At 31.2% G+C, this 14495-nt stretch overlaps 3 protein-coding genes and 1 long non-coding RNA gene across 5 annotated transcripts in view; 1 reads left to right on the top strand and 3 right to left on the bottom strand.

The window, feature by feature from the left end:
- On the bottom strand, nt 1-376 carry LOC120162309. The gene is made up of 2 exons (XR_005519541.1): nt 265-376; nt 1-183 (listed from the first exon to the last, which is right to left on the bottom strand). It is a non-coding gene; the product is annotated as an uncharacterized LOC120162309 (long non-coding RNA).
- A 1103-nt stretch (nt 377-1479) lies between these two features.
- Nucleotides 1480-3063, top strand: LOC120162306 (trihelix transcription factor ASIL2-like). Of its 2 annotated transcripts, XM_039172473.1 has the most exons (3): nt 1481-2390; nt 2847-2893; nt 2951-3063. In XM_039172473.1, exons 1-2 carry the CDS (start codon nt 1691-1693, stop codon nt 2876-2878), a joined length of 732 nt encoding a protein of 243 aa, XP_039028404.1. In that variant the 5' UTR covers nt 1481-1690; the 3' UTR covers nt 2879-2893; nt 2951-3063. The 2 variants fall into 2 exon arrangements, with proteins under 2 accessions (XP_039028403.1, XP_039028404.1); XM_039172472.1 differs by lacking the exons at nt 2847-2893; nt 2951-3063 and adding an exon at nt 2657-2787 and having other exon boundaries at nt 1480-2429.
- Nucleotides 3064-4808: 1745 nt separating this feature from the next.
- LOC120162307 (LOB domain-containing protein 21-like) overlaps nt 4809-14495 on the bottom strand; it is a 20884-nt gene continuing 11197 nt past the window's right edge. The window contains exon 3 of the mRNA XM_039172474.1: nt 4809-5419. Within this exon, the coding sequence (XP_039028405.1) occupies nt 4883-5395 (513 nt within the window). The 5' untranslated portion in view covers nt 5396-5419 and the 3' untranslated portion in view covers nt 4809-4882. The remainder of the gene's footprint in view (nt 5420-14495) is intronic.
- LOC120161501 (uncharacterized protein At3g28850-like) overlaps nt 10947-14495 on the bottom strand; it is a 4030-nt gene continuing 481 nt past the window's right edge. The window contains exon 2 of the mRNA XM_039171727.1: nt 10947-11573. Coding sequence (XP_039027658.1) covers nt 10947-11573 — 627 coding nt within the window. The remainder of the gene's footprint in view (nt 11574-14495) is intronic.

The raw sequence follows: 14495 nt of genomic DNA, 5'->3' as shown, positions 1-14495 counted from the left end.
TAAAAACTCAATAACACTGTTTAAGCAGAAGAAAAAGGTTCAACACAAATTCAAAACTAAACCATAAAAATATAACCACCAACTTAAATCCTATTACCAAGTCTAAACAAAATTAGACTACTTAGATCTTTGCCTCATCTTTCTTCTCTTCCTCTTCAAACGCCTCATACGCTTCTTCTTCCACTGAATTTACCAAAATAAAAAACATCAGGCATCTCAATCAAAAATCAACCCAAGTATCAGAAACATGTGGATCTTTCTCACCTTAGCTCTCATCGTGAAAAGGATTCGATGCTCGTCTGCTTCTGCAGCCTGAGATTTGACTGTCCTCAATAGAGTATGCGGCGTGAATGTTAAAAAGAGCCTTTTACATTAGAGACCATATATGTATATAAATCATAAAACCCTAGATGCCTCCATAATGAGAGAATTGGGCTTTGAGATTATATTGGGTTAAGGAAATCTGACCAGATGTCAGCCCCAACTTCAAATTCTTTTCGCTATTTTTATTGTCATTTTTGGGACATTAAATACTATCATACATATATCTTAAAACAATTCTTTCTTTTTTTTAATAAGGAAATGGAGAAGGTTTGGGAGAGTTATCTAGAATTAAATTCATGGCCTAATTAAACTGAAAATTAACATAAAATCATTTAGGGTAAACATTGAATTTAGTACCCCAATTATCGCTTTTTGTTCCATTTTGGTAAACTAAACATTTAGTACCTCAATTATTACTTTTGTTCCAATTTGGTCACCTAACTATTTTTTTTCAAAATTATACTTGACATTACATTTTGGTTTCATTTTGATCATCCAATTAACATTATTTGCTTATGTGGAATTTATTATTTTTTCATTGATGACATGTCATTATCTTATGATGACACGTTAATAATATCGTTGATTTTTTAACAGTGAATGACCAAAATGAAACCAAAACTAAATATTAATTATGATTTTGAAAAAAAAATAGTTGAATGGTCAAAACAGAACAAAAATAATAATTGGAGTACTAACATATAGTTTATCCATTCATTTACTATTGCATCATAGGCTCAATAGACTTCTGATTCTTCCCCAAATTTAAAAATAGAAAGAATATAAAATAATAATAATAATAAATGTCATAGAGGGCTATATAATATGGAATAGGTGAGTAATTGAAATTTATAAATTTTGATGGTCAAATTGTTGTATTATTTAAAATTAGGATTTAATTAATAGAATATATAAATGTCGAAGATCAAATGTAAAGGGCAGTAGGGTTTTGATCTCTAAATGAAAGATTTTAATGTTTTATTGATTATAAAGAAACAGATAGTTTATCTTAAATAAAAATGACCTTTTGTTTAATTTTCTTTTATTTATTTATTTATTTCAGTTTTCGCTCGGAATCTTGACGGAAAATGCACCTATCCTTCTACTGATGTTGAAAGTTGAAATAAAGAAAGCGAGTAGAAGAGCAGAGGAATGCAATTGGATAATGCACGGACCTATCATTGATGTCATAGTCCATCCCATCCCAACTCTATCCCCACTACGGGGTCGCTAACGTCACCGCCGGTCACCGAAGGAAGTAAAAATGCACGGCCAATCCTCTGCTTCTTCCCCAATTCCTTCTTCATTTTCCATTTTACCTTTTCCACCTTCCCTTTCCCCCGGCGCACGTTAGCTGCTTCTCTCCATGAACCTCGGTGCCTCTCATCATGATCGTAACACCCACTCCTCCGGTGGCGGCGGTCGCGAAGACTGTTGGAGCGACGGAGCCACCTCTACGCTTATCGAGGCTTGGGGTGACCGTTATGTTAGGCTTAACAGAGGTAACCTCCGTCAAAAGGACTGGCAAGAAGTCGCTGACGCCGTTAACTCCGGTCGAGACGGCGTTAAGCCGAAGAAAACCGACGTCCAGTGCCAGAACCGGATGGACACGTTGAAGAGAAAATACAAGCAGGAAAGAGCCAAGCCGCCGCCTTCGAAATGGTCGTTTTTTAACCGCATCGAGGCCCTCATCGGCGGCGACGCCTCCGCCAATAAAAAGCTTACTGGCTCTACTTTCACGATCAAACCCAAATCGAAATCTTTGTCGCAGGGGGTAAAGTCGACGGAGAGCTCGTCCGATGACGATGATGAGGTTAGGAAAAAACAGCGGGAGGTGGATGTCGGATTGTCTGACGGAGCTGCTTGTAGGGAATTAGCGAGAGCGATTTTGAAGTTCGGGGAGATCTACGAGAGGATCGAGAGCTTGAAGCGACAACAAATGATGGAGCTCGAGAAACAGAGAATTGAGTTCACTAAAGATCTGGAGTTCCAAAGAATGAACATGCTCGTGGATGCTCATCTGGAGATGGAGAAATTAAAGCGCCAAAAGCATTTCACTGGCTCAGGTCTTCTCAAATTTACTTCATTTACTATAAACCAAATTTAAATTTTGCTTCATTTGTCTCTCTTTCATGTAGGAAAAGTTAGAATTTTGATGATTAGTAAACCAGTTCGATGATTTTTAAAATGGCTTGAGTTGATGTTAATGGCACTAATTAGCGGTAAAGTTCGATGATTTATGTGCTTGCTGATTCTTTGGAAATTGTCTCAACTTTTATCTTAATTTGTTCGTCCCCTAGATTCTTATTTCTCACTAAAAGTTGCCGCGAATTGCTGCCATTAGCATTACCTTGAAGGAAAAACTAAACCATCGAACTTCTCTGATTCTATACTAATAATGTTGTCTTATTGCCACAAATTACCCCATTAACGGTTGGTTTATCATTTGAATTTCATGTTTCTACTGAGCTGGAGCTTGGTTTTTGTGTACATGTTGATTTACGTGCATGCATTGAATGCAGGGAAGAAGTGCAAATCTGAGAATAGAAGCTGAATCTGAGAATCTGGGTGGTCATATCTTCTTTTGTGTTCAAGAAACTCGGGTGTTTCCATGTGTAAACATTTCTTGTACATAAATCAGTTGTTGCGGTAGATCTCTTGTATTTTCCAAGAGGAAAAAATGCTAACTTTCTTCAGTCCCCTATACTACTCGCAGAAGGAACACCATGCATTAAAGCTTATTAGTTGGTATATATCGAGTTTAGAGTAAAATAAAATGATATTAGTATTGTAGTGTATTGAATCCCAACCCAACTGAGCATGATTCCCGACAGAAGGACTGTTATGTGGCTCAACACAAATCCAGCATGATATTTCAAGAATCTAAATCCTTTTTTAAGGTTTAAGAGGCTCAATTGCGTCTAAACCCCATTAAATATGAGAATGAGATTCAAACAAAAAGAAATATTAGTACTAATCATTAGAATGAAACAACTGAGTTGAGATAAAGCAGTGTCATTTTCACCCATCTCATAAAAAAAACAATCGGTGTTCTGCTAACATTCTTGCTCTGAGAGATGAGATTAGTGAAATTTAACTTTTGAATGTTCACCAAATGAATGAAAAAAGACCCTTTTTTAAACCATTTGTTCTTACTTGCATACCTGTAATGAATTGCCATTGCTTTAGATCCAATATCTTGAATTACACAAGTAATTAGTTTCAATAAAAGGTTATTTGAATAATGTGGATGATGAACTATAACACCTGGACGATAATAAGACTGAAATATATCTATATTTTTTTATCACTAATTAATAGTAAAATGGTGATCTTCTTTAGTTAGATCAACTATCTTTTATCATAGTGATTTAGAATAAACTATCATTTATTTATCACATTACATATTTATATATTAACATTAATGTATGTGACAAAAAATTTAATCTTAGATATCATGTTAAATTATTAAAATATTGTTATTTTAATTTTCTTTTACTAAAACTCATTAATTCTCGGAATGAAATTCATTTATGCCACATAGAATGAATGCGTGCCTATGTGGAAATATCTTTTGAATTGTTCTTTCTTAAGAAAGTGTCTTTACTACGTGACATGTTACATGAATTGTTTTTCTAATACTGACGTCATTCATGATCAAAATAAAAATAAAATAAAATATTAAGCCAAAAATTATATAGATTTTATTAAAAGAAAATTAGTGTTTTCTTTTGAAAAAGTTGAAAATAGGTCTTCATTAAAAACTCTCTCGTAACTTAATCAAGTTAAGACTCAACCAAACTAGCGGAAGGGGAAATTAGTGTTTTTAATGAAAAGAAAAATATTGAGCCAAAACATGTTAGAAAAATATTCAATATTTTATTAGATTTCTGAATTTTATAAAAAAAATTCAGTACAATTTTAATAAAAAATAAAATAATATTATCTTAATAATTTAGCTAAGATATGATACATGTTGATGTAAAAAGAAAAACAGCCAATCATGAGTGGGTACTATACTGAGTTACTGACTACTTTGCGTAAAAGTGTAGGCAGTTGAAAAACATTTGGACAATTTACGAGAGATAGTGCGGATCTATACGGCGTGTTTATCGTAAAATCCAAATTTTTATAGTTATTTTTGTATTTATTATAAAATTTTATTTATATTATAAAAAATATATATTATTAATATGTATATATATATATATATATATATATATATATATATGTCTATTTTTAAAAATATTTTTAAATCGGTAACTAGTATAGTAACGGTGGCAAGGGATGATATGACTTAATGAGTAATAATTCATGCATGGAAGAATTAGGCCAAAAGCTTGAGAGATGCTTCTTGGCTTGGGCGGCAGAGAGTTATCCCAACTGAAGCCACCACTCTGCCCTACAATTTTTGCCTTACTTTTTCACAGATATTATCAACTAGCATTCAGCTTTCACCTGTAGAATCAAACCCTTTTGATTTTTGATATTAATTCAAACTTGATCTTGGGTCATAGATGATAGATTCAAACCCTATCAATCAACAGGAAAGGAATCTTTATACATATGGAATTTGGCTAAAATCATACATATGTGCTTCCTGATTCAATTCATATGAAAGATTCCAGCTAAAACTGTCGATTGATCCTCCGCAACCGGCCGGGAAATCACCAAGAGGATCTGCGATAACCGGAACATCGGTACTGCCGATACAGGAAGGAGTTGCGGTGTACCGAGCCAAACATGATCGAGCAAGGGCCAAATCATGTTGAAGCTGGATCATCTTCCTCTGCAACAAAGCTATGGCACCAATACAACCATAGACCGGGTCCCTGAGCCTTGCTTCGGCCTCATACGCAAGGGAATTCACCGTGTCTTCGCGCTGCTCTTCAGGCACTTCGATTAGGATCTTGCTCACATTGCTAGCACCGAAGACCTTGTGGACTTTGGCGAACTTCTTCGGCTCATCGGATCGGAAATAGGGTGCGAAGATACAGTTGGGGTTGCACCTCCTTTTCAAGAGCCTGCAAGCTGCACAGGAAGAGGTGGAACGTGGCTCCTGACCCCTCATTGCTTCATATCACACTCTCTCCAACTCTTTGTCTCTTCAAGCCTTTAACTTCACTGCCCTTTGCTCTTGTCAAATTTGCATTTAAATAGGCTCTAACTTTGTTAACAGTATGCTAGTGCTACACACAAAATAATGCTTACTTTAGGTTTGTAAAGTACGACATAGTCTTTGGTCTATTTATTATTAGTTAGTTCCTGGTAATAACACCAACGTCCCCATGTTGTAAGACATCAATAATTTTCTTCTTATATTTGATGCATTAAATATACATAAAATAAAATCAAAACTTTACTTTTCATTTTTTTATAATAACATTACAATTAGAATGAAGTTATTAGAATGCAAACATAGTTCTTAGAAATGACAGAAAAAATATATTTCCATCAATTTTAAAAGAACCTAATGAAATATTACGAAACGATAAAAAAAGAAAAAAGACTTTGTATTTGTTTTGTATTATGGAAGTGGGGGCTAGAAATAATTGTAGATGGGGGCACCGTTATAAATATTGATGGGCGGGAGTGAAATGATAGTTCACAAGATAAAAGGATAATGCTTTCATTTGATTGAAACCAATCAACTTTCACATTACAAGTTTTGTGATTGATGGCCCTTTTTTTTATCCTCGCCTTTTGAAATAAATTTTTCTAATTAAATTATAAGATAGTATTTATTTTAAAATTTCTCAATTATTTAACACTAAAAATTTAAATATCATTATATTATTTTATGCTCGAACATGAAATCTCTAAAAATAATAAACAATTCTTTAACTATTAAGATAGTTTAATTTGTACCCTTAAGAAACAATCTTAACAACTTTTAGCATAACATAACTTAATAAATAAAGTGACACATAAATAATCTCAGTAGTTAAAATGAATATTATTCTTTTCAGAGGCATTGAATTCGGATAGATATGTTTATAAAATGTGTACACTACTAATAGTTAAAAAATATTATAAATAGATATTAATAAATAAAGTATGAATATATAAAATAAAAAGATATTGATACACTAATGATGAAATAATTTTCTTCACAAATTACTTTAACTTGTTATGTATTTATTTAAATATAAATTAATAATATAGTTGTTAGTCTAAAAAAAATCTGAATATACAAAATCAATGGCTAGCCTTTAATTTTTTTTAGTAAAATTGTATCAAATAGGAATACTAAGAATAATCTTAAATTTTTAAATAAAACATTAAAACAACTTTGATTTTTTTAATATTAAATAATATTTTGTTTTAATTGACAAAGAAAAAGAGTTAGAAAAATATGAGTCCAAATGATTTGACAAAGTAGGAGCGGTGGGGAAGGAGATAATAAATAAAGGTTGGGAAGACCCCCACTTGTGGCGTGGCGTTTTCTCCAAAGTCGAAATCCACTTTTAACACAATAATCAGAGCATTATTATTGCTCACACACCATCCCCTCTCATGGTTTCAACAGCGAAAAATGGGCCGGCCCAATTCAACATTATGATATGATCAAACCTCCACTTTTTAGTTTTATTTTCCTTCTCAATAATTTTGGGTTCCTAAATGCTTCTGTGGGGGAGACTGTACATTAACTATGGCGTTGCTCCACCACTCCACTAACATTGGTGTTTATTTATTTTTATCACGAATAATATTGAAAATTATAAAACTAAATTATATAAAATTGTTTTTTAAAATACAATCTTTGGTGTTTAAGGTTTAGGTTGGATTGATTTCGCATCCACAGTAGAGGATATGTGTTGTTGACTTTACAAATTAAATTGCTTTAGTAGTTAAATAGATGATTGTTATTTTAGATGTCTCAAATTTAAGTACGTTGTTTGCAGGGATATTTAAACATTCATTATTAAATGATTAAAAATATTTCGAACATATACTACCTTATAATTATCATAGATTAAACATATAGTTTACCATGTAATTTATTGTTTTCTCAGAGTTTTAATCGTAAACAGTACTTTTTCTTCTTCTTCAAACTATTTATTTTCCATTCTTTGCAAATCCGCTTATTGCATCAAATGTGTAATTATTTTCAAAACTCAAAAGGATGTGGTATTATTTAGGTTTAATGACATTTTTAACCGTTAATAATTTTATCAAACTATTTTTTTATTAATATGAAATAAATACAAGACAATATCTATTCAAGTATCAAACTATATTTTCCTACACTTCATAAAGAAAAACTTATTAAAACAAGTTAAATCATGAATAAATACTAAAGGCTTTACTAAAATTGTGAACATATACAATTTGATTAAAATCAGGCACTGTTTTAATTATTTAGTGAAAGATAGTCGGCATATGTGACTTGTTTTGGTCGATACAATCTCATCTAACATTTTTACTAATTTTTTTTTTTTAAAAACATCTCTACCGATGGAGAAAAAAAATCAAACTAGAAACACAAGAAATGATTCTCCAAACAAAAGAGAATTCCCAAATCCAAAATTTCTTTTAACTTTCAAATTCAAGAACTAGCTCAAGGAAATTTTTTTGGGTAAATATAATAGAGTAAAATGCCTACAATAAAAATAATTGGGGGTTAAAATCAAATTATGAGAAGTATAAAGGGACTAAACTGAATAAATAATAAATATGAGAGAGTGCATAATTCCTTTTGTCAGAGTTTGCGAAAAGATACTTTGCGGAAACTGTTCCTTTTAATTGTTTTTAAAGATTTATAGGAAACGGCTAAAAAACGACGTAGCTGGTTAAATAAGCGATCGATTAAAATTTACATCGATTATGTTATATCATTTAATCGGAAATATTATCAAGTACAATAACATATTATGTAGCACTTATATAATGCAATAGGTATCGCTTATATAATAAAATAGATATTTAAGCGGAAATATTATCAAGTAAAATAACATATTAAGTAGCGCTTATATAATAAAATATGCATTTAATCGAAAATATTATCAAGTACAATAACATATTAGGCAACGCTTATATAATATAATAGGTAGTATTTATATTGACCTATTTTCTAACTAAACCGGTATATTTATACCGATAACATTGAAAATTTGCCTATTACGTTATAATTATTAGTTTCGATGTTTTTGGGATCGATACAATTTTAAATGTATCGACACTTTATGTGTGCACCTCGTTGGGCATTCATTCTGGAAAAAAGTATCGACACAAACTTAAAACGTGTCGATACATTATGTAGACCTATTTTCTCATAAAATCGGTATATTTCTATCGGAAACATTGTAAATTTACCTATTATATTGTAATTATCGGTTTCGATGTTTTTGGGATTAATACTTTTAATAAATGTATCGACACTTTATGCGTGCACCTCGTTTGACATTCATTCTAGACAAAATGTATCGACACTTTTTAAATTTGTGTCGATACATTATGTTGACCTATTCTATCATAAAATCGGTATATTTATACCGATTACATTGTAAATTTACCTATTATATTATAATTATTGGTATCGATGTTTTTGGATCAATACTTTTAGAAAATGTATCGACACATATGTTTACCTATTCTCTCATTAAACTAGTATGTTTTACCTATTACTTTATAATAATTGGCTTCAATGTTTTGATGATTGATACTTACAATAAATGTATCGATACTGTTTTGGAAACTTTATGTTTAAGAATCATACTGGATAAAATGTTGGAAACAAATCTTTGTGTTTACTAATTTTGTCATTAAAAAGTTTATTTTTACCGGTTTTGTTATTGTTAGGCATAACAAAACCGGTAAAAATTACCTAAAACATTATTATTTCTACCTAAAACATCAATGTTTTTTAACATTTCCGGTAAAATGCCCTACAATAACAAAATCGGTAAAAAAATAACAAAACCGGTAGCATTTTTACCGGTTTTGTTAAGAAACTCGATAAAATGCCAAAATAATAACAAAACCGGTAGAAATAATGATGTTTTCGGTAATTTTTATCGGTTTTGTTATGCACAATAGTAACAAAACCGGTAACGTTTTTACCGATTTTGTTAAGAAACCCGGTAAAATGCCAAAAAAAATAACAAAACCGGTAGAAATAATGATATTTTCGGTAATTTTTACCGATTTTATTATGCACAACAATAACAAAACTAGTACTATTTTTTTAGCAGTATATTAAGCGCCGCATGTGAATATTTTCCAAGATTTATTAATATATTATTTTCTTAAATAATTTTTAATCCGAGTAAAACATTATTTTTTTCTCAAAAGCCCAAAAATGAAAAAATAATAAAAATAAAAATAATTTTTAGAATGAGTAATTAAAAATTCTCTATTGACATTTCTACTATCTTTTAAATTATGGATTCAATATTCATTAGTAGATAAATTTTTTTCTTTTACTCCTTTAAATAGAAATTAGTCAAATTAAATAAACTTGTAACTAGTGTTAACGTGTACCAGCAAGAGCCAGCCTGAAACGCATTGTATCAGGCGTTACCAAGTCAATTAGACAGACAGACTCCAAACTACGGATTATTTGAGATTTCAATGAAAAACCACGTGACATGGAGTAATTAATCAATCTTCTCTTACACATGGCAACCTGGAAACCCTATTGTTCTTTCTTCTTGCCTTGCCAATTCTTTCTTCGCACCCTTAAGTCATTAATACCTATACACTGTACGCATAATATAAAATATCACAAAGATATTATTATTTTCCTCAAAAAATGATATCATGCACTAATTCCATATAACCCAGTATAATTTCACATTTATTTTTATAATAGTAACCTATATAATTTTTCCTTAAAAGCATATCTTACAGTTTTTTACGTTAATATTACTTTTTTTTAAAAGATATATTTGAAAAAATATATTATTTTTCTTAGATAATTTAATTTTGAGCCGTTGTATTTACATCGTGTGTACACATAAAATTAAGAAAATTTTGATATATACTACTTTGTAATAATTTCATAATATTAAAAAATTAATTTAATTAAAATAGTTAAACATTAAAATTAAAAAGTATATCAATAATCAATTAATTTAACAAATGAGACATTAAAAATGATATTATAAAAAAATAATTTAAAATTATCTTTCATACTAAACACTTACATTGTCCTACTCGTAACTATTTGATGAATAAAAGTGTCATTTTTATTTTTTTTGTCGCTAATTACTGTTACAAATCTGATTATTGTGAAGAAAAACCCACACTAATTATTTTTATTTTCATTTCATTATAATTACCACCATAATAGGAAGAGTAAAATAATTTAAACTTCTTTATGAAAGTCGCTAAAGAAATTATTATACATGTTGAAAAATATACATGAATTTCCTTGATAGTCACAACAACAACAAAATCATATTTTCATATGTAATGGGATAAAGGGAGGTAGGGTAATAGGCTGTCTTCAATGCCAGGATTAAGAACAATTTTCGTAAAAGACCTCTGACAGTCAGAAAATTAAAAATAAAGATAAAATACAATGTATGTATAAATAAATAAATACATAGTTGAACAGTTTTCATATGCAGTCTTCATATGCGCATTTGTAATGAGAATTAATCTCTGTAAATAAATCCTTACGTAAAAATCTTAGAGTAGACCTTATGGCTACCGTTGCATTTGGAACAGAGAATAAATCTCAGCCCTTGGCACAAATCACAGACACCAGACCCCATTTGCAACGGTAACCCACCAATCAGCTTCTTCAGTTCTCCACACTCATGTAACCGTTTGACTTCCTCTGCCCCACTGATGTACGTTCCGCCAATTAAAACCAACGACAGGGTGAAGCTTTTACGCCCAATAATCCCATGCAATTCGTCCAGGAAGCTGGAATCCAATGACACATCCCATTCGTCGATCGGGACACAGAATCCCCGTAGGATTGATCGGACGGTCTTGCAGTCCTCAAAGGTTTTCCGGACGACGCGGAGGCTGGTGAGGTAGACGACGACGCGCTGGTCGGCGTTGGGGAAGGTGATCGACGGTTGGGAAGAAGGGGGAGGATGGCGGGGTCTGAAGGCGCGTAAGACAGCGGTGGAGAGCTTGATGCGATAGAAAACGGAGGGTGTTTTGGGGGATCGAGGATAGAGTTGTTGTTGTTGTTCTTCCTCTCTGAGGATGGCGTCAATGTCTTTGAATGAAGCGAAGGAGAAATGGGAGGGTGATTTAGTGGGGTTTGGCTTGTTTGATGACCTTAGCCACTGGGAAATATTTGGAGGTAAAAGGCTAAAAGGGAGAGATTTTAGGAGAGAAATTTGAGGAAGGGTTATATTTAAAGTAAAATGGAATTAATTGCATTGGCGGAAACCCTAGATCTATACGAGCAGGATGGAGACTGGGATTTAATTCAGAGATTCACACCCTGTGGATGAAATAATACTCGGAGTGATGGGCATTTTGAGGGTATATTATTTTTATATGGTGCCTTAGTGACGATCTGCCAACTCTCTTTTTTAATTAAAGAAAATTGGCGTGGAAACTTGAAATTAGGGTTCTCTTTTGAAATTGAAAGGAAAATGCCCCAGGGCCAGCAATGTTAAACTGTATAGGGAAGAAAGAACAATCAAATCATTTATCTGAACTTCTTTCTACAAGTGATTTTTGAATATGCATTTTACATTCCATTTTTCAAATTTAACAATGAGTAATGGAAGAAAGAAAAAAGATTCTTAATGGGAGACTTGGAACTCACATTCTATGTAACACCCCTAATCTGTATTCGGCCCGGATCCAAATTCGAGGTGTCACATTAACTTTTCAAAGCATCTTCCTTTATAAACTATTTAAAATTTTAAATTCACATTTCAAGAAAATGAATATTTTTCATTAATCAAATCAATTGGTTTACAAAATATATATCAGAGTGTATTCAACTCAATCAATTAGTATATGACAACTATATTCAAAATAATTGAATACAACTAAATCATCTCTTTGATTTTCTGATATGAACTTGGTAAGGGAGATGCTAACCTGTCTTGCTCCTCTAAGCTTCTCTTCTCGCTTTCCAAACCTACGTGTGAAACACTCACACGCTAAGTCGATGACTTAGTGAGACATAAATAAAATTATGATATAACTGTAACTTCTACAATGCATGATCATTTAATACTTCCATATCATACAAAAACGTATATTCTTCTCTATCACATATACACATACATACACATATCATGTAACATAACATCATACTTATATACATATTAAACCCTATCATTAACCTGCTTATCATTACTTATTTTATCATCACTAATTTCCTTTTATACCGTATCAACATATAATGTAACTCTAAATCACACCAATGCATGAATTGTTACCAATCTCATATCATATACAAATACATATCATCTTATAAATCATGTAATATCATTCATATCACAAAAACATATGCTTCATAGATAATATTTTTATTGTTCTCTCTTTCTTTAGCCCGTGTACACTTCTGAGAACTAAAGATATGTGAGTACATAGAGGTTGTGCACTATGCTGTCACCACAGCTCGTATAATTCCCACTAGGGGTATTGAAGTTTGTCCCGAAGGACCACTATGTCCCGAATGACCACTGATAATCCCTCGACTCTTGGAATGCCAACTATACATCTAGCCCTCATGACATATAACATGGGCATTATTATTATTTATCATTTCCCATATTCACATGTACATATCACTGTTCATATGATTTCATATTCATAAATCGCTTATCTTATAACACTTCTCATGTATTCATATAACATGTATATCGTTGCCATCTATTGTTCTCATATGTTTTCCATAAATCACATATACCACATAATATCTTTTATATCATTTCTCATATGTTCACAAGGTCATATCGTATAGATCATATATTTTCATACAATTTCATAGTTTAGTATTACCTAACTTAACTTATTGTCACTTAATTCACATATTACATATCGACACCTATATCACTTTTACATAATTTATAGCAACTTCCAAGTCCTTTTATATTAATTAATGACATATATTCTATCATCTACTTTATGCTTCATTCTTTTGTATTCACTTGGATTACATAATCTATGTTATATTATAAACATTTCTCACTTACTAGTATTTTACTTATATACTAATTTAATCTATTTACTTAAGCTCATTTCATATATTTCTTATAACCTTTTCATATATCTCCATAGTTCTTTGGCATATAACTTATCTTATAGATTCGTATTATCACTTTGTATGCAAATTTCCTAATTGATATACTATTCCTATTTCATTCTATTATATAAATTCTCCTAATTGATCATACCATTATATACTTGTCCAACTTATGTTTTTATTAACAATATAATTGTTACACATGTTTACCTAGTTCTTATCGGCTTTCATGAATTCACTTTTATCATATTCTCCTATTATTACATTTTTTTATATTATGGCCATGTCTTCACATAACCTTATATTTCATTACCATAAGACTTATATTTTGTCCTATTATGACCCTTCATATACATATATTTTCATTTCCATAAATTTCATAAATCTTATCACATCACTTATCTTTTATACTCATATAATTTCATATCTATCTTATATCATCATATAATTTATGTAAACATATATATTACTTATACCGGTTCCTATATCTTATCACACTAACATATATTCACACAAGTCATGTCACACATACAATAACATATTACTCATACACTCAAAACAAACACATACTCAGGTTCATAAATTCATGCATAATACTATCGGAAATAGACTTGTCGCAAGTCTTATTTCCATTAAACATAATATAATATCTAATATGTACTCACCTGGCCTCACTATTCAATACCGATCTCTTATCTATCCCCCTGATCGATCTTACTTGTCAATGGTTCCGGAACTCGTTTAGGCTATGCATCTACATAAATATCCATTTTAAGTTAATTATTAAATATATACACCTTGTAATTTGATGCTAATAACTTAAACGAATTTAATAGACCCATATACACTTTTTCCTTTAAGGGGTATCAATGCACTATGGGTGCATCGGTACCCAAAATAGCTTCGAAATTTCCATGCATCGATGTCTGCCGGTGTGCATCGATACACCCCTGAATGCATCGATGCACCTTAAAGTTGTTGTTCAAAATTTGGTCAT

Source organism: Hibiscus syriacus, unplaced genomic scaffold, assembly GCF_006381635.1.
Source record: "Hibiscus syriacus cultivar Baekdansim isolate YM2019G1 unplaced genomic scaffold, ASM638163v2 tig00111402_pilon, whole genome shotgun sequence".
NCBI classification, from domain to species: domain Eukaryota; kingdom Viridiplantae; phylum Streptophyta; class Magnoliopsida; order Malvales; family Malvaceae; genus Hibiscus; species Hibiscus syriacus.
The sequence above is the reverse complement of the archived record's forward strand: the minus strand, read 5'-3'. Positions and strand labels throughout refer to the sequence as shown.

Coding starts and splice junctions, on each gene's coding strand:
- LOC120162306 (XM_039172472.1), top strand. CDS start 1,691: ATGAACCTCGGTGCCTCTCATCATGATCGTAACACCCACTCCTCCGGT. Junction 2,430..2,656: donor ATTTACTATAAACCAAATTT/AAATTTTGCTTC, acceptor GTTGCCGCGAAT/TGCTGCCATTAGCATTACCT.